Raw genomic sequence first — 20,517 nt, 5'->3', positions numbered from 1 at the left:
TGGGTGATAAGAGATCTCAAATTTAAAACTCAATGGTAATAAATCAGAAATAGTATAACCCGGATACATCGCATACATCTCACATAGTCACATCTCAGTAAAAATTAATAACCGTTCCCACGTAAACTGAACAAGCCTTTACTTTTTACCCAAGGTAAATTAGATGAATGACATTTGTATGGTCAGTGTGAATCACATTTTTCAAGTATAAATAACATTTTCAAATTTGTAGATTTTTTAGAAGCCTATTGTAATGTTACTAATACAACTGGTATCTAGTTAGTCATTGGCTAATTCTTTAGAGTGGATTTTAATAAATTTTGTAGATGAAGATTAGTTTTATTAACAAACAAGGACATCTGAAGCTTGTTGGAGTTCAATCCTCTGCACAAACTGTTCTACAATCCTATACCATTTCCAAGATTCAATAAAGACGATCTTGGTTGTCTCAAAACTCAAGCATACGGTAGCTAAACATGATTTTGTCGAATTAAATGTACGATTAAAAAAAAAATGTGAACTATACAAAAGGAGGCCTAATCTTGTGCCAGAGTAAAGTATCAATCAAACACTAAAAACTCCAAAAATTTACTGCACTGTTAAAAAGAAACTGAATGATGCGAAGACTAAGTCATTGAGGGTTACCAATGGTATTCACAAATGGTACCAGTCTCTTGTAGTCCCGTCTCCGACCAAGTGCACAATTATCAAGCACCCGACTCAGGATCAAACGTGTATTCTGCAAAGCCAAATCTTTAGCTGAAATACTCGATTCAGTTGATGGTACGCCACGTGTCATAAATGCTGACTCATCGATCCCACAAACACTACTTTCATAATAATCTGAATCATAAGGCATGGATCCATAGTTATTCAAAAGAGCTTCTAACACACTTAGTGCCTCTGTACACAAACTGCTATCAACAAGCTGTGAAATCAATGCATACATATGTTGACTCTGAACAGCATCCATTGATATATGGTGAAGTAATTGTTTCAGTATAAGAAGAACCACACGATGATACTCAGTGGGCCCTTTTTGTAGAAGATTCAGTAAATGCCCGAACGCCACCATCGAATGCTTCGGTAGCCACTTGTTGGATAATAGTGGGGCCACACAAGCAAGTAAATTGTCTATGCTTTTAATTCTACCTTGTGAATACTCCATGAAGATGGTAGCTAATTCGTCTAATGATTTTGCCTGACACCATATTGCCAGGTTCACCGAAACTGAACGAGCTTTTTGGTATTGTTGTAATATAGGTGAAGTGGGGTCCGAGCACGTAACCGCATCTGGCTTTAGATGTAAACACAGCCATGGAAGCAAGCCGGTTATGTTCATCAAAAGTCTTGTTTCTGGGTCCCCGAAGATTGAATCGCACGAGGGTATGGTTAGCCGTGATAGAACCTCGATTGAGATATCGTGACTCACGATTGACATGAGTCCTTTGAGAATTAAAGGCTGCACACCTTCGAAAGCTGGAACCTTTGCGTCAGATGGTGAACAATCGTCAGAATATCGTGTGTCCATTCTTCGGTAGTCAATATCGATAACACTGTGATCAAGCTCGTCTCTTGGCATGCTCGAAAGAAGAATGTATTCCGTGGTTCTTTCGGAAAAAGTCAAATGGTCAATGACGCGAACGAATAGTTCGAGTACTTGGCAATAAACATGAACAAAGTCTGTATGCATCATAGCCACACATCCCCAAAAAAGATGGGGATATAAAATCACCTTCTCGGGCTCCACATTTTCGACCATAACTTGTAATGTCAAAAGAATCTCCATAACGAATCCCAAAACTGACGGTACGGGATTCGATAAACATCTATGAAGGCATCTGAGTAGCGATATACATGCATCGTGGTTGACTTTAGGTCTAAGGGACCGATAGATTTGGTGGGACCGGCATGCCAGGTGTCGCGACGTGCACTCCGTGGCCCACTTAAGTGACTCAGCTCCCCACGTCTCTCGAAGATCACCTTGAAAGAATATAGCATCCACCATACTCTGAACCAAAGCCGACAGTAAACCCGCACTTTGAAGCTTGAATTCAATAACCGTGGGGTCCTCATTTTCCCACATCTTGGTCCCACGTTTTGATTGAACGTACTTAATCAAGCTCGCAACCTGTTGAAGGTTTTCTCCGTCACTATTTTCAACATTGTAAAGCTCGAGATGACGCCCACCGAGAGAATACAACAAATTAACAAGCAAACGCTGGCAGTGTTCTAACACGATGTCTTCTGAGCTATCCATTGAAACAAACGTGACGTGAAAAAGTAACGGTAAATGTTCCCTGAAATCTTCATCGTTTTCGTAAGCGATTTCCGCAAGTAGAACCAACGCTATATCAGCATGGGTTAACGAATGTTGATGTTGATGTCCTTGTAACGCTTTATGCAATTCTCTAGCACTAAAACCGTAAGTTCCACTACTATGCAGACTTTCAACTTCAGAATTTGGAGTGTCAATCAGATAATCTGCACTGTCTCTAGAAAGATGTCGGCTTCTAGAATTTTTTGCCGAACTACGAACCCGAATAGACCGTCCAAACGTAACATCGGGAGGTATATGGAGCACCGAAGCTGAAGTGGTTCGACCCGTGGTTCGACCCGTGGTTCGACTCGTCCTCGAGGTAGAGCTTCCACTTAGATTCCTTACTAGACCATCTAAAGATCCTCGAACAAAAGATGACGTGTGAGGCTGGTTATCAATTACACCTGTGGGACCCTGAGAAAATTCCAATATATAATTTTCATTGAGATCATTCTTGTGGGGCCCAACCGGCTCCAGGCTCTCTTCAAGCATACGTTGGGCCAATTGGTAAACTAAATGGTCAATTGTGCCTTGTGGGCAGATACGAGCTAGATATAAGCTTACTCGTTTAGCAACCGAGAAGTACGTAGCAAATGCACCACTTATTTCGGCTGACGCGTTCGAATCACAATCTTCGATTCCTTTAGTGATCAAAAAATCAAGAACCGGACGAATATTACGCGGCTTACTAGCAATAGTTCTCCAAAGCTTCTCAATTTCATCTGGAAACTGATCACCGTGTCGCCACGTCACATAGTATAGGCTTTTTAACAATCTTTCCTTCCACCCTGAATTTTGCAGTTTCCAGAAATCGAGATTTTCGATCCAAGGTGTCATACACGTTAGTACCTGATGCTGTGCAATTATATCAACTGCATCTAGTTGTCGTTGCATGATTTCTTCACAAAGAAGATGACTCAGCTCGGGACGATCTTTTGCAAGTTTGCAAGATAATTTGTATTGGAATTGTTGGTAGGAATCGGGAAGGTTACCAACGACTGCAACCTGGTAACTTCCTGACCCGTCGATCTTATCTTCGGCCCATTCACGAGCAGATAGTGTCTCGAGCATCTGTAGAGCATCGTCACGAACTTGTCTTGATGGGTCCACCACTTTATACAGAATCAGACTCAAAAGGCGTTGAATTTCACAATTAGGTATCTCTTGACGCATGTACACTTCAGCCAATACACTGAAGTATCCATCTGCTACACCAGCATCAGATAAGTAGCACTGAAAAAAAAAAAAAAAAAAAAAAAAAATAGAACATTTTATACTAAAAAACATAACTATATACAATACATTAACTATATATATGTCGCACCTGATCAATGCAAGCAGGAAACAGGTCTAGATTTGTAAGAATGAGATTCTTTAAGGCTATTTTGGCAAGGGAAAGACGAAATTGACTAGCTCTTGTCTTATCACGCCCAGTAGATCCTATCCGTTTAGCATAAAATGGAGCTCGTGGATCCGTAGGTGAATAACCGAATTGAGACCTGGTATCAGACTCGATGAAGAGACTATTGATCCAATAAATGATTCGGCCACTCATTTTTCTTGTATTATCGGAATCAAAACAAGGGCCGTATAACAAGGAAGCCATACAATTCATGGAAGCCCATTGAACCGCCTCAACTTGTTCAGATACTTCTTTGTCAAACGTTAATTTATCTATTGAATCTTTTGATCGTGTGTGCTGACTAGACTTGTAACGTCCAACTTCACGCCGGTAATCACTCAGGCCATCTTGACTTGATATATTACCAGAATCATCACAGCATGAGAAAAAAAGATCGAATAAGCGTTTTCGTGTTTTGGGATCAAATTTTTCTGATTTGGACTCGACAAACTCGGGAGCCAGGGATCTTAGTATGCATGCAAGTGCATAGCGAAGAGTTTGAATCTCTTGAAAGTTGTCAAGAGATGAAGTTGAGATTAATCTGGATGTTTCGTCAATATACTTTAGGTAATGTACACGTAAAACTAGCTTACGGGACAACATGCCAGGCCATATGTTCTCTGCAACGGTTCTGTATACATTTGCTATATGGATACGCAGTTCTTCACGGCGAGGTTTTTGACTCTGGATCAATAAGGAAAAGATGTTTAAATAAGTACGAACCAAGGTTGAAAAAAAACGTGAGACGGAGACGAGTCGGTCAAGACCTTTAAGTTCGAGTCGGTCGAGACAGGGTCAACGCGGACGTTGACCAACACTGACTTTTAAATTTATATATATCAAATATAAAAATACAAATATTTCAAGCATTGATATTTTAAAAATAAATGATTTACAGATAAGATGATTAGGTGTTAGTTTAAATAATATACAGGTTTTTAATAGTGTTTTTATTATAATTAATAAAGTGTATTTATGTATTTATATAGCGTATTTATTAATTTATCTTTAAGGGATAATACGTACGTCGGTATTTTTCCCAGGTAACATTTAAAGGGGTGGGGATTTTCATTTACACTAAAACAAGGCCATACAAAGAAGCGATTTTTGACCGACTTTTTATCGTTGACCGACTAATGAAACGTTTTTGCATGAAACGGGACGGGCTAGTCACCAAACCGCAGCAACGGCCGCCTCAACCATCGTTTGTAACCATGGTACAAACACATACCTTCCATTTCGCTTTTCCTTCGGTTTCAGAAGAAATTTCATCCATAAAAGATGCGAGTTGACTGAACATTATTTCAGACACTTCCAGATGTGAACGCCCAAGAGCCATAGTAGCAGCATGCTGAAACAGAATAGAAAGTATAATAGTAAAAAGAGCTTTTTACTGATTTACTTCTACCGTAATGTATGTTTAGTTCTTTGTCGATACAAAGTTCGTAGGCAGTACTCACAACGTATGCTTCAGAACCAGATTTTAATGAGGGAATGATGAGTTGGAACAGTTCTCGTGTTGCTGTTGCACCAGCTCCTTCCTTTCCAGGTGGACAAGAACAAGCAAACACTGCATACATCAGCCACTGTTCTAGTTTGCTGTCTGCATCCTGTACCTGATGTGCTTTTCCCCCCAATTCAACGGGTGTAAGAAGCGCAAGACGCTTAGTAATCTGTACCCTGAGAATATAATTATTTATATTTAAATATTAACCGTTCCATGTTTGAATAGTACACGAAACCAAGGTTGTAAAACTCGCGAGTCGGTGACGAGTCGATCGGGACCTTGGAGGGACGGTCGAGTCAGGGTTGAGTCTGGCGTTGACTAATGTTGACTTTTAGTAATAAATAAATTAGATAAAAAAATATAAATAATTTATAAATATAGATAAAAGGCATAACCATCCCAAGTTAGACCAGTAGTTGGGGCCCTGACATCCTTGCAAGAGGTCTCACGTTCGAATCTTTGGGTGGCCAGGGAAGGGTTGAAAACAGCTAGGAATACTCCTGATGGGTTGTGTACAGTAGAGTATGGGTCGGAATGTCGGATTACTCGCCCTTCCCAGGTAATCCGAACAGGGAAAACCTCATAAGTTATAGAAATAAGCCATAAAATCTAATTTTAAAAAATATTAAAATTTTGACTAACTTTGACTTTGACCGACTCAGACCCGACTGTTTAGCGTTGACCGACTTTTTAGACGTTTTCAGGCGAAACAAAATGGTTTGTCCCCTAACCGACGCATCGGCCGACACGGCCGACTTTTACAACAGTGCATGAGACTAGAAAATGTAATTTATAAACTTTTAATTACTTTGCTTCTTGAACAGAACGTGGGCAGAGCATTGCACCATATTTTACAAGCTCACTAAGACACCGAGGCCATCTGTTCTTATCAAAGCTTTCAGAAAGCAAAGACTCGAGTGTTATATCAGACGGTGCAACATCAGATTCTCGTCTGAGATCAAACGGGCGGTCGGAATCCCAATAGCAGCTCTGAACGATGTCATCCTGTCAAATCCATAATTTCTACATTAATTAACAATTTACATTAAAAAAAAGGTTCAGTAAAATAAAACAAAGTCAATTAAGGTACCCCGTGCTCCTCAAATATATCAACCATAAGTATTGGGTCAGCTTCATCTACAGTGACATCCAACTTGTCAAATAATAAAACGTTTTGTATATCATTGCGTATAGCACGCACACAACGTAACAACTCCAACGCAGTGTGTCTGATCTGACTATCAGCGGAACAAAGAAAAATAAGACCAATTGCATCGATCTCTGAAGCATGGAATTCAATTGGTTCTCCATTACTAAAAGAAGATCTTTTTGATCTTTTGTTCATTTGTACATGCTTTGTATTTGAAGCATCACGTTCAATATTTTCATCCGAAAGGCAAGATCTCCATAAACGCAAGAGATCTAAAAGGTGTCCCAATGACGTTTGAATGAGATGAGGGAACTCGTCTGGGAGCCGTAGGATGAAGTTCATCACACCTCTTACAATTGCAAATCTACGGTCAACAATAAATTTTACAAATCGATTGAGTGCTTGAATTGCCTCTTCACGAACACCATGATCGATGCTTATCATATGTTGGGGAATCATCTCAGTTATTCTATCATTTCTACCAACGTCTTTAATCAGGTAAGGTACACACTTCAAAACTGACCGAAAAAGATACCCTTGTGATTTTTCCTTGGTGATAGCATCTGCATAACATATGCTTCATTAGAGGTCAAGATTATACATGGCAATTGAGACCCATACTCTCAAATTTGGGTCAAATGGGTCAAGCTTTCGACCTGTTCGGACCTATTTGACCCATTATCCATTTCGACCTGTTACCCAAACCGACCCAACCTGACCCGTTTGGACCAGTTTAAAATTTTTACCCGTTTGACCCATGATCCGTTTCAACCCAAAACCGTTTTGACCTGTTACCCAAACCGACCCAACCTGAACCGTTTGCCACGTATAGTCAAGATAGTTATTAACTCAACGATCTTATATACCATTAACCAGTGTTGTAAAACTCCCCAATTAATGCCGATTACTTCCCGATTACTTATTTTTAGGAACCGGCCAATCAGATTTTCCAAAATCCGAGTAATTGATTGATCAACACCAGTCAATGAGTCAAAATCAGATTTAGTTAGTCAAATTCGGATTTAGTTGGTCAAAGTCGGATTTAGTCAGTCAAAAACAATCAAAGTTGGTATCGCTCAACATTTAATTTAATATGTATTTAAAATGGAATTTTAGAGTTCTTGAACAAATGAATATTATGTTTGTGTTTCTAGACAATTATGTTAACGTTTATGGTTAGGGATTTCTTGAATATTTACACATATAATTTTGAAACTTTATTATTAAAATGTATAAAAAGTCCAAACGATTACTCCAGAATACTCCCTCAAAAGTCCTGACCGAGTACTTGAGTAGATATTTTTGAAACCTTGCCATTGAAAGAATACCTATAGTTGTCTTTGAAGAAGTGAGTAGAGCCAGATTATAAGCTCTATGACATGACCTCAATATAGACTCGATCGCAATCTTTACTTTCGGAATGTAGTGGCGTAACTCAGGAGCTACCAATGTTGACCAAGGATAGTTAATGCAAGATCGAAAAGAAACATTTAAAACCACGCAAACAAAAGATTAATTACCGTGAAGAATTTCCAGACCAACGTGCTCATTTGTTGTAGACGTTGATAGGCCAAGTAAAGCACGAAGACCAATAATCTTCGCTTCACTTGGACTATCTTGTTTAAGCATTTCCAATATCAGATGGTTTATGCAAAAATCAAGATTATGTTCCCCTACAGTAATACACAACTGAACAAGCTTATCATGTTGAACATCCTGTGTAAGCATCCCTTTTCGAAGAATTGTTATAAGTTGCGCCGTCACACTGTCCAGGTAGTCCCATACCCTGTTTGATGGTTGGGACTTCGCCTGAACACTCAAGTAAAACTTTGAAATACGGTGAATACAATCCAGTGCCATAAACCGGTTGTTCTTATCCTGTAAAAAATATATTGTTTCATCTGAAAAAATAAAATGGAGAAACAGTGTGGGAGTAAAGTTACCTTAAGATACTTGTAGAGTTGTTCCGTATGTGGACTAAAGTTACCGAGAAAAACGGAAGGTTCACCGAGACAGAGAAGCAAAGTCACTAAAGGGTAAGCGGCCTAACACAAACAACAATTTATAGGATCAATCCAAGTGAAATGAACTGAACATATGAAGCTTTTCAGCATTAAAATACATATTGTGTAGCTTTCAAACCGCGACTTTAAGAATGATATATATGATAACCATTTAAAGTGTTAAAGATAAACATAACTGAAATCGACCATTCATTAGTAAATGGGTCGATATTGCAACCTAGAAAAAGGAAAGTAAACCTGGCAATTGAGACCCATACTCTCAAATTTGGGTCATATGGGTCAAACCTTTTTGGGTCAATTGGGTCTTAAAAAAATTAGGCCTGACAATGTAAACCAAAACTTAAAAAAAGGTCCAATGAGCTTTTCTTCAACCTATTGGGTCTTATACAAAATAAAAAAGAACGGTCAAATGGGTATTAAACCCTAAAGTTCAATAAATAGAGACAGGTCTAATGGGTCTTGTGAATGGGTCAAATGGGTCAAGCATAACAAGATTCATCCGTAAATCATATATGGAAGCATTAATGGTTATATCAATTATTATGTATATTGATATTTTCTTATATATATATATATATATATATATATATATATATATATATATATATATATATATATATATATATATATATAAAATAGATAATAATAACTAAAACTATATAATAAATGTAACAAATCAAATGTAAAAGTATATGACCTGTTTCGACCTATTTGACCCATTGACCCATTACCCCTTTTGACCTGTTACCCAAACCGACCTAACCTGACCCGTTTCAACCTGTTTAAAATTTTTACCCGTTGGATCCATGAGGAATTTCAACCCAAAACCATTTTGACCCGTTATCCAAACGGCCAAACCGACCCAACCTGACCCGTTTGCTAGGTATAAAGGAAATGTAATAAAAAGGAACCACAAAACCATTAATTTATAACTTACAGGTACATGCTTGCTTTGTTTATCTGCCCAATGACTGATCTGCATCCTTACACGTGCAACAGCTTCGTACCACACAGTAAGTGCACGTTGCACACCAGTAGGTGGCCACTGACCTTTACAGCCATCTGCAACTGGTGCCAAAACGTTTGACAACATAGTGCAAAGCGCATGGTGAAGTTCTTTTTTCCGTTTCGTTGGAGCATGATTAAGAGGGTTCGCTTTTGCTAGAAAAGAAGCTGATGCATTAAGACCACCCTCGGTCTTGACCTGGATATATTATCAATCAGTGTTGCAGAATTCGGAATTAGTCAGAGTATACTCGGTTTTTGCAACTCGGGGCAAACTCGGTCAAACTTGGCCAAAACTCGGGATTACTCGGATAATCGATCAAAACTCATCCTAAACTCGGGATTACTCCGAAAATCAGTCAAATTCGGTCAAACTCAAACTTGGTCAACATACCAGTACTCCCCGAGTTGCCGAGTACTCCCTGAAAAGTACCCACCGAGTACTCCCCTGGTAATGAATTTTGCAATCTTGTTATCAATTAATTGACCAAAATGACATAAAATAGGAGTATGTGCCACATACCCCAAGCCTTAAATGGTGCATGCCGCTAATGATACTAAGGGTTTCACTTCGAGCACCACCAGTATCACTCCGACGGGCATTCAGTTCCATGAAAAAACGTTCGGTTACAGAACTAAACCTAATAAGGAGAAGCTAAACGTTCTTAAACTACTAAAACTAACTGCAAATTTAATTTGATTCACTGAAGTCTCCATTACTGGCAATTTCAAGACTGATTTATAGGTACAAGTTACCTGATCTGTGATAGAGCACCTACAAGCTTTGCAACTAAGTCTAGAAGAAGCCCACGCAAATTAACCAATGAGGGGTATTCAACCTGACTTACAACCCTGCAATTTACAAATTTTTAGCTAGGACCATTTAAAAGAATCTGCCATGCAAATTATAACTTGTCTTAACCACCCACTTAATCACATAAACACAACAAGACCAGTAGACCACATGACATAAACTGCACCGAGCTTAAAATAGCCATAGATAGATAACTTATGTTGAAGCTTCTGAACTAACTTGAAATTACCTATCAGCATTGATCAACCAATCAAAAACAAAATGTTCAAGTCCAATCCAGTGTTTTTCTGTAAGAACAGAAAGTAATATAGTTAAGAACCAATTGACTTGACTTACAGGGATACACAATGTTTCACATGCCAAACCTGTAAGTCCCTCAGGTGGACAACACTGCACAAAGCGAATACATGCCGAGCAAAATATGCACTCCGCAGCAAGCTGATACAAGTAGAAGCATCATTATATAAGTTTATACTTACAAACAAGCAAATTCCAAACAGTTAACACTAGATAGCTTGTCACATAAATCATATATAATATGACGATAGCGATAAGGCCATGCATATGCTATAAGTTTCGAAATCCAATATGACAAGGAGTGTTATAGGCCACCCCATCTCATTACTCACATAATGGGAAGTCACAAGAAGGACCAAGAATGATTTCTGATATGAAGTGGATCGATTCTATTATTAAATATAACGAACTTTAAGATTCTGAACTAATATGAAACAATTTTAGAAAGTCTTCTTAAAGATGACCCACACCTATATATAAAGCCACACAAACCTTTTTTTGGATTGTAGACGTATCATTTGCACCTTTTGGAGATTCACTGCAAAAGAAGCCAGAAAACAGCATAAGCAACTGTGTAAGAACATATATCTATTATAATGCCAGAGATATAATGGACTGAAGAAGTGTGATATACATTGATGAAACTCTCTTTAGCAAATTAGGTGCTAGACCTTCATTTAACTCTCACCAAATTAAGGTCGTAATTTTTTGATTTAACTTTGGCATTGGAACTTGATACCCATAACAAGCTTATTACGTCATATACTATCCTGTTTTGTTCAGTAGACTCATCTTTATTTCTGTTTTCCCCAATTAGTAACTATATAGTTAATATTCTGCATATAAATATGAGCACATATTCTTCACAGGATCACATTCATTTATATTAAACAGAAAATAACTCACATGTCTCTCCATCGAAGAAGCGCATCAAGAAGAGGAACAGGCATGTGTCGTGCCATTAAAGCTAATGAGTCCAACACTTGATCATACGCAGGATCTGAAGGCCTAAAATATTGTCCATCCTGCAATTCCCCCATAATTTGACAATAAATTCATCAGAAGATCCACTAAACAAACTTTTTCGGTATAAGCAACTAAGCATGCATGAGACAGATGAACAATTGTGATTATCAACACCTACATAATCAAATTATCGCGATTATAGCAGTTTCAAACAAAGTTGTAAAGCACAAATCACAATAATATAAGTGTTTTCAACTTTATAACAGTGATCATTAGCTTCAAGTAATGATCATCATATCGTGATCGCTAAATTAAACCTCCAAATAATCGAGCTAACCTAATGCCTCAAGTTTAACATCAAACGATCATACGTACATGCAATTGTGTCGTTTCAATTCGACGTCTAGCAAGCGGAACAAATCGTTGTAGCAACGCGTCAACTATAAGCTTCGCCGGACTCACCATTTTGTTGCTAATTAAACCTCCAAATCTAACTTCTTCTTTTTCTACGTTAAAATCAACATGTTCGCTTCACAGCACACCTGTAACCGCACCTGATATTATTGTTTACAGTCAAAACTACAATGTATACACAAAATTGTAAATAAAACTGAATTGGCGTACAAACCCTAGCTTCGTTTTATCAATAGCAAACAGTTTCCATAATTTGTTGTTCCGATTGCATCTGCGTTATTAGTCTCTGTGAATACGAAAACAGTTATTGTTTAATTGACACTGTAATTGAGCGATAATAGTCTTCCAAATTAGGAGTTTATCCGGTATTTGTGACGAAAGCGGAGCATCGGCATGTTATTCGTTTGCCATCGTAAATTTGAAATTATATAAATATATTAAATATATTAATTAATTTTAATTCTTAAAGTTGGCTGGAGTTCATTTTGGATTGAAATGTAATTTCACTATTTTCTTTTTATTTTGTTTTACTCTTTTAAGTAATGCCCATAGCCAAGGTTATAGAAATCGGTTCTCGGGGAGTTCTCGGTAGGGTCTCCAAAACGAGAACTCGGAGAACTCGGGGAGTTATCGGTGGTTGACTTTCGTTGACTTTCGAGATTTTATTGAGTTTTTTCCGAGATTTGACCGATTTTACCGAGATTTGACCGATTTGTCTGAGATTTGACCTTTTTTCGAGATTTGACCTATTTTTTCGAGATTTGACCGATTTTTTTGGAGATTTGACCGATTTTTGGTCGTTGACCGATTTTTTGACCGATTTTAAAACGAGTTTTCGCCAGGAATGAAATTCCGAGTTCTCGCCGAGTTCTCACGATTTTTGCAACCATGCCCATAGCCAATGGGAAACATGTATCACATCAAATTATCAAAATGCCCTCAGTTATAATTCAAGCACTACTTGGTGATAGGTGGGGCTGATTCGTACACCACCAAATTTTACCATACACTACAAAATATGCATTACAGTATTGTAGAGTACAATGTTTTAATGCACCTTTGGTGTATGGCTAAAATCTAGTAGTGAGCGAATCAGCTCCTTTGAGGATATAGCACCCGACCCATTGACCCATATGATGATTTGACATTTATTTTTGGACACATACCTCACATCCCTCTATTTTTTTTAAGTACATATTTCTAACAACCACACTACATGTTTGTTTGTAGTATATGTAATGGAAAATAGCCATTCTACACTTCATCACTTTCTATATTTGTCCAACTTTTGTAACAAATTATTATAAATAAAATGTTAAATTAAAACGTCTAATATTGTACTAATATTGTACTGTTTTTTTTAAACGGCGATTTTTTAACATTAATAGATCAATATTTTATTTATAACCGCATGTAACAAATTATAAACTTCTAAACACAACTGTTGTTAAGACCATATGCATACAACAAACAATTCGTCAAAACACGTTACTGCATATAAAGAGGAGTCCCGATTATAACGATGAAATTATGTGTTTTCAAACACAATTATTGTTAACACCAAACACATACAACAAACATGTCGTCAAAACACGTTCCTGCAAACAGAGGGGACCCGCACAACGTGCGACAGATCCTTCACCTAGTTTGGTTAAATCTCAAAAATGCCCCTAAGCGATATATGATCCTTTTAACGGTACGCATGGACGGAACTAGTTAAGGAAGGGGGTAGTTGTCCCCAATGCCTTTTTTTTTTGAAAAGCAAGAAATTTTATTTATATAATGGAAAGTTACAAGCCCTATAAATTCTATACAATATGATGATAACGGAAAAAAGCAAATGCCGCCTTCATGAATAAATCACACATTTTGACACCGCGGAACTTGAGGATTCAAGTAGGATAGAATTAACCGAACAGTACCGAACTTTCGGTGACAAAGTTGATTAATACTATCCGTTTAACCAAGTGACAAAATGCAAAGACCTATCCATGGAGAAGCATGAGTACAAAAGGACTATTTAGGACGTGAAGTAAATTAGCCAATGCCCGTTCTTTGTTGATCCGAGGTGTATGATGATGGGTTGATGAGCCATTGATGCCAATCGATTATAGACTTCTTTGCTCTTTTGGAGATCCAAGCGTAAGATTGTGATTGGATTTCGGCTAAAATTGTAGCAACACACCATTCCTTTTTGCTAAAGACATTAAGATTCCTATGTTTCCAAATAATGTATGTAGATGCCCATTTAGTGGCTTGCCATATGTATGAACCGGATTTCGACGTAGGGAACGGTTGCTCCGAGATGGTAATGTCGGTAAAGGTGGTGAGGGTGTTAGAAGGAAGGTTCCACCATTTTAGTATAGATAGCCATACACTTGATGTTTTCGGACAAAGAAAAAGAATGTGTTCAATGGTTTCGACGTGTGAGTTGCATAATGGGCAAAGAAGCGAATTAAGGTCAACATTACGTTTGTCTAGTTCAATGCGAGTGGGAATTCTACCATAAATTAATCTCCAGATAAATATGTTAATTTTTTGGGGTAAAAGTTTGTTTTTCGGAGTTTTGAAGGTGTGTTGTGGAGTGGCGAGTTTGGTGTTGTCGAGGATAGAAGCAAGTTTCTTTGTTGTGAAGATACCATCGTTATCTAAGGCCCACTTCCAAGTGTCAGGTTTATCAGTTAAATTAAAGGAGGCAATAAGATTGTTGAGTTCCGTTAATTCGTTGAGGGTACGTCCATATGGGTTTCTCGACCAATTCCATAATCCGGTGGAAGTAGAGTTTTGTGACGTGATACGATCGGCAACCAGAGCTTGTTTGTTGCTTTCAAGCATGTATAGTCTTCTAAATTGATTGCTGAATTTTTCGGAACCACACCAAGTGTCATGCCAAAATTTGGTGTCGGTTCCGTTTCCAATGCATTTGGTGATAGACTTGGTGAAGTTTGTCCCGAGGTTGTCCGCGATATTACCCGCCTTGATAATTTCATTCCAAATTGTGCTACCTGAAACATTTCTAGATAAAACATTAGCGCAAACCCCCCCCCCCACCCGGACCGTAAATGCTAGATATTATTTTAACCCAGAGAGCATCTTTTTCGTTATGGAATCTCCACCACCATTTGGAAAGTAGGGAGATGTTTTTGCAAGATAATGAACCAATGTTTAAACCACCCTTATCATAAGGTAAAAGAATGTGTTCCCATTTGATCCAATTAATTTTTTTGTCCGCTTCGGACCCACCCCAAAAGAATTTGCGTCTTTTTGTTTCGAGTAAATTGATGATGTTGCAAGGGGCATGGAATAAGGAGAAGTAGTAAAGAGGGATACTAGATAATACGGATTTGATTAAGGTTAGTCGTCCGCCAAAAGAGATTGATTTTGCTTTCCAGTCAGAGAGTCTTTTGTCAAACTTCTCAATGATTGGTTTCCAAGACGAGGCTTTTGTAGTGAGGGTGCCGATGGGAAGTCCGAGGTAAGTGAAAGGAGTTGTGCCGGCCGTACAATTTATGTAGCAAGCCATAGCATCAACTTCATTTTGTGCAACACCAATTCCGTATAAATTACTTTTTTTGAGATTAACATTTAGGCCCGATATGTTTTCAAAGCATTTGAGTAATTTGGACACGTTTTTAGCGTTCCGTTTACTCCATTCACCAAAGAAGATTGTGTCGTCCGCATACTGGAGATGGGATAACACAATCTTATCATGCCCGACACAAATCCCTCGTAATTGGTCGTTTGCTATAGCACGCTTAGTGAGGATGTTTAGACCTTCGGCCGCGATGATGAAAAGGAAGGGAGAGATAGGGTCGCCTTGGCGAATTCCTCTTTCAGGAGAGAATTCCGCCGTCGGGGAACCATTGATAAGGATGGAAATGGAGGAAGAGGAAAGACATGCATGGATGAAACTGATCCATTTGCGTCCGAATCCCATACATGCCATGGTCTCGAAAAGAAAATCCCATTCGATGCAGTCGAATGCCTTTTCGAAGTCCACTTTGAATATGAGGCCTTTTTGCTTTTTTCTTTTAAGTTCATCGATAATTTCGTTTGCAATTAGAACGCTATCGAGAATGTTACGGCCTTTTAGAAATGCGGTTTGTTCAACACCGATTATTTTATGGATAACTTTTGAAAGACGGTTAGCGAGAATCTTGGTGAGGATTTTATAGTAACTTCCGATTAAGCATATGGGTCGATATTCGTTAAAGCCAATAGGGTTGGATTTTTTAGGTATTAGCGTGAAGAAAGATGCATTGCATCCCCTAGATATTTCGGATTTGAGCCAAAACCAATCTAGGGCCCTAATGAGGTCTTCTTTAACTAACCACCAGTATTTTTTGAAGAATTTCATGTTAAAACCGTCCGGTCCAGGCGCCTTGGAGCTTTCGCAATCATTAAGGGCATCCCAGATCTCTTTTTCTGAGAATTGGGATTCGAGGATTAGATTATCTTCTTGCGAAATGTAGATGCGGTCAGGTTCATTTTCGAATGGGCAAGACCCTTTACGTGGTTTGGAGCGGAAAAGTGATTCAAAGTATTTAAGTGCCTCGTTTTTTATTGTGTTAGGTTCTTCGGACCATGTACCATTTAGGGATATGCCACGGATATTGTTTTTGTTAACTCTTCTTTTAATGTAATTATGAAAGTATTTAGAGTTTTCATCGCCCTCGAGGTTCCATTTGATTCGGGCTTTCTGTTTGAACATGTTAGATTTCTGTTTTTCTTTTACTATGTGTTGCATTCTGTTATTAATCCATTTGTCCTTTTCGAGATCTGTTAAGGGCCTAATTTCCGCAAGTTTCTCAAAATCATTAGAAGCATCGAGGTGTGTTTTAATTTCATTGTCTAGATTATTTAGTTGTGCGCTTAGTTTTTTTAGTTCAAATTTGACGTTTTTTAGTTTGTTTCGGAGGATACAGTCAGGGCGGTTTCCGCTTACGGGTTGTGACCATGTAGATTTTATGATGTCGTCTGCATTTTTTAATTTCAACCAGGTATTAAAAACACGAGTGGGTTTAGGGCCAAAGTCTACGATAGAGTTTTTAAGAATAATAGGACAATGGTCGGAAAGGTCACGGTCGAGTGATTTTGAGGAGATATTCGGCCAAAGTTTTAAGATGGACTCAGACACCAAGAAACGGTCAAGTTTACTGAATTTCATTGTCTTGAGACACAAGCGGGTGTATTTCTTACCTCCAAGTGGAATATCGATAAGGTTAGAGTTATCAATGAATTTATTAAAATTGTCGGCCCAGGATTGCTTGAAGAAACAGTTTAGGCGTTCAGATTTGGATCGAACTTCATTGAAATCACCAAAGATGATGTGAGGAATATCAATGGAATCAACAAGTCTTGAGAGTTCATCCCAAAATACAAGTTTTTTCCTGTGTGAATGGGGCCCGTAAACATTAATGATTACCATGTCTGAGGCATATCCAGACCACTTTCCTTTGATAGCAATGAAAAATTCACCTTCAATTGCACTTTCAAATGTAAAAGTGGAGGAGTCCCAGATCAATAGTAGACCACCCGAGGCCCCGATAGCGTCTTTTTGAACAAAATTGAAGTGGGAATTATACCAAAAGGAGTCAATAAGTGAATCAGGAGATTGTCCACATTTTGTTTCTTGTAGACCTAAGATGATAGGGCAGTTTGAGTTGCATATTTTTTTAAGCCAATTAATTTTACCCGTTACCCCTACTCCCCGAATATTAAGAGAAATACAAGCCATTAGAAAACTTACAAAGAACGAGATGATGAAGGAGGGTGCTAATGTTCCGCATTCCATCGGATTCCGATACCTGTACCAAATTCATTTGTACTTGTGCTGCTTCCAGATGCATTTTTTGAGCCCGATTTTTTGGGAATATTCAGTGTAGAGTTGGGATTAGATGTCGAGCTACATTTGCGGTTAAGTTGACCGAATTTCAGTTTTTGTCCGCTACGTGCACAATGTTTAATATATAGGAATTTGGATTGCGGTGCTTTTCTACTCGGTTCAGCTAGCGTAGAATGGTGAGGCGGTTTTGGTTGATTCCGTGCGATTTTTTTGAATTCAAGGTCGCTAGTTCGATGACTTTTCTTTTTTTCTTTCTTCGCATGCAAACGTTTCTTCTTTTCGTTAGATCGAATCTCGGCTAGTGTTGGATTAGAAGTCACATTGTCGTCAATATTAATTGGACAATCATGAGTGGATGAAGGGATCCCTGAGGAGCTGTCTGTATCAGCCTTATTTGACACATCACAGCTTCCATCAAAGTTAGAATTAGAAGGATTGGTTTCGTGGTTTGGTTGGGTTAAAGGGACGGGTTCGTTATGAGGTGGGTTAGGAGAAGATAGGTTTATTGGGTTTGTTATAGGAGCATGGAGATCGATATTGGGCTTAGCGGAGTTCAAGGATTGTAGGTTATTCATAATCTGAATTGGGCTAATAGGTATGGTTGGAGGTGTAGTCTCGTTTAGAGGATTGGGGTTGGGTTCAGATGTCGAGTTGTGTAAATCATGGGATGTATGGGGACTGTTCTGATTACCGCTTATAGGGGACGATAAGTTATCATCACCTGTGTCCGTTTCCGAAACATGATCATAATCTGATGAAACAACATGTTCATTATTACCATTATCTTTAGGCTCAGAGTTCGAATTAGTGTCATCAAGATTTTTTGGAAACTTGCAGGCAGCAAATCTCTTCGAGTTAGACAAAGACGACCCATCCGAAGGTGGTATATTTTCGGTGCCAGAATTGTTGTCGCTAGTGTCGTTGGTATTGAACATGTTTTTTGGCGATTTTTGTGTCGCATAACCTTCAAATATTTGGTTACCATCCATGAGGGATTCTTCGTCCGAAGCATAATCATCAGATAGTACATCATCATCCCAAACTGATGATTCGTTATCCATGGAGTTAAACTCAATCGTAGGTTCGTTGATTTCAGAAACAAAAGCATATGTAGATGTAGACCCGTGATTGATAAGGGCACGACCGTAAATGGGTTCAAGTGATCTAGTAATGATGAGAACCTTTCCTGAAGATAAATCTTGTGAACCTTTCTCATCAATGGAACAATTTTTTTGTTCAATTATTTCACCCCATTCTTTAGCAATGTCATTGAACGTTGATTCAAACCAACATGTAAACGGTACCCCTTTGATTTCAACCCAAACTAAACGCCCAGGATGGGAGTATTCATCAGGATCCCAAGGTTGGATGTCATCAAACCAATTCCACAAGGGGTTCCTATTTTCGTTCAGTTTGCTAGTGTTTAAAACATCGAGAGCCAATTTTTTGTCATCAAAGATAAGCATAACATCACGACCACCTAGGTATTTAGGCTCAAATCCTATAAGATTTTCCGATTTACAGATTTCATCAAAATACATAAGGTGATCAATGTTTTTTATCACCCCAACAAGAGCATGACCAAGTAAATCATTGAGCTTTTCGTCTTGCAATACGTTAATCTCTATAGTTTTAAGATAGTTATTAGTTATACCTGAGCTTTTGTTCGATTCATTTTGAGCCTGAGGGGCAGTGACTTCGGAGAATTTGCGATCATCAGTGAACTTGTTTGTTGGCGGATGATTATTCTGACACGGTTTGTTCACAGGAGGATGAGTATTGGACACGTTGTGCAATTTTCTGTCATGAGCTTTGTAAACTACAAGAAGCATACCATCAACAACAATCATATTGAGTTTCCTCACCATCGAAACAACAAGATATTCCGGAATGTTCCTGTATCGGACGAAACCGAAGCGTTTTCCATTTTTTAACGTTTTCTTTGGGATGTAAACTTCGGTGATATCCCCAAATTGTTTGAACAGACCCCATAGTTTTACAGAATTCCAGGAGTCGGGAAAGTTGAAAAAAAGGAAAGATATGATGTTTTTTGGTTCAGGTTTATCACGAGAATGCTGGTTGGAATTAGATCCGTATTGCTTGATCAGGTTTTTTGCATTCTCATGGGATTTGAATCGTTGGTAGATGTTGTTAGATGAGGTGTTGAATCTGGCGGCTGTGGGAATATTAGGGTTCCTGATAGATTGGTTCAGATCGGGGAATTCATCAGGCTTAGGGACTTGATTAATCGAAGGTTGGACAGTCTCGTTGCTATTATTCCGATCAATTTTAACCCATACCCCAACATTGTCTGGTTGATATTTGATGTGATTGATTATGTTGGGTTTAGGGTGAATCGACTTTTTGGATGTAGAGTGATGTGGTGTAAACGGTGAAACAGGTATTGAGAACATGATGGTTGTTGTCCCCAATGCCTTAAATCTTATTTGTAGATATTATGTGTTTTCAACCTTCTATCTAAGTTGCCCTCGGACCAACAACAAAATTGCCGGTTGTGGCTATGAAAGAAAAGTAAAAGCTTGTGAAAATATGCTTCTCAGAGCTTTTGGTGGTAATGTTAATTTAAAGTTTTTGTGATGAGTTATGACAATGAAGACGACTTCAAACTATAATTTGATGTTTTTGTGTTGGTTTATGACAATGAAGACACTTCAAACTACTTTGATGCTTACGTTTTTTATTAGTTACCCCTACACTACTTAAAAGATAGTAGTTATAATAGTTTAGTCCCTACAGGGGCGAGTGATAGCAC

The 20,517-nt window shown here is 38.3% G+C and overlaps 2 protein-coding genes across 2 annotated transcripts; both read right to left on the bottom strand.

Moving 5' to 3' along the window:
- Positions 1 to 448: 448 nt before the first annotated feature.
- Positions 449 to 11,950, bottom strand: LOC139863659 (uncharacterized). The gene is made up of 20 exons (XM_071852268.1): positions 11,861 to 11,950; positions 11,600 to 11,659; positions 11,426 to 11,544; positions 11,208 to 11,319; positions 11,012 to 11,089; positions 10,588 to 10,660; positions 10,452 to 10,509; positions 10,165 to 10,260; positions 9,932 to 10,049; positions 9,803 to 9,856; positions 9,167 to 9,607; positions 8,323 to 8,424; positions 7,900 to 8,257; positions 7,708 to 7,821; positions 6,320 to 6,942; positions 6,038 to 6,234; positions 5,183 to 5,402; positions 4,954 to 5,073; positions 3,645 to 4,406; positions 449 to 3,553 (listed from the first exon to the last, which is right to left on the bottom strand). The coding sequence occupies exons 1-20, from the start codon at positions 11,948 to 11,950 to the stop codon at positions 632 to 634; spliced, it is 6,717 nt and encodes a 2,238-aa protein (XP_071708369.1). The 3' UTR covers positions 449 to 631.
- Positions 11,951 to 17,673: 5,723 nt separating this feature from the next.
- On the bottom strand, positions 17,674 to 19,605 carry LOC139862795 (uncharacterized). The gene is made up of 2 exons (XM_071851425.1): positions 19,399 to 19,605; positions 17,674 to 19,245 (listed from the first exon to the last, which is right to left on the bottom strand). The coding sequence occupies exons 1-2, from the start codon at positions 19,592 to 19,594 to the stop codon at positions 17,675 to 17,677; spliced, it is 1,767 nt and encodes a 588-aa protein (XP_071707526.1). The 5' UTR covers positions 19,595 to 19,605; the 3' UTR covers position 17,674.
- Positions 19,606 to 20,517: the final 912 nt, after the last annotated feature.

Source organism: Rutidosis leptorrhynchoides, chromosome 8, assembly GCF_046630445.1.
Source record: "Rutidosis leptorrhynchoides isolate AG116_Rl617_1_P2 chromosome 8, CSIRO_AGI_Rlap_v1, whole genome shotgun sequence".
Classification (NCBI taxonomy): Eukaryota; Viridiplantae; Streptophyta; class Magnoliopsida; order Asterales; family Asteraceae; genus Rutidosis; species Rutidosis leptorrhynchoides.
Note: the sequence above shows the minus strand (reverse complement) of the source record. Positions and strands in the feature narration are given on the sequence as shown.

Excerpts from the sequence above, each read along its gene's own strand:
- LOC139863659 (XM_071852268.1), bottom strand. The coding sequence starts at position 11,950 with ATGGTGAGTCCGGCGAAGCTTATAGTTGACGCGTTGCTACAACGATTT. Across the intron at positions 10,510-10,587 it reads TCCACCTGAGGGACTTACAG|AAAAACACTGGATTGGACTT; the intron begins GTTTGGCATGTG and ends CTGTTCTTACAG. Across the intron at positions 5,403-6,037 it reads CGTTCTGTTCAAGAAGCAAA|GGTACAGATTACTAAGCGTC; the intron begins GTAATTAAAAGT and ends TTATATTCTCAG.
- LOC139862795 (XM_071851425.1), bottom strand. The coding sequence starts at position 19,594 with ATGATTGTTGTTGATGGTATGCTTCTTGTAGTTTACAAAGCTCATGAC. Across the intron at positions 19,246-19,398 it reads TGAATCGAACAAAAGCTCAG|GATTTGAGCCTAAATACCTA; the intron begins GTATAACTAATA and ends AAAATCTTATAG.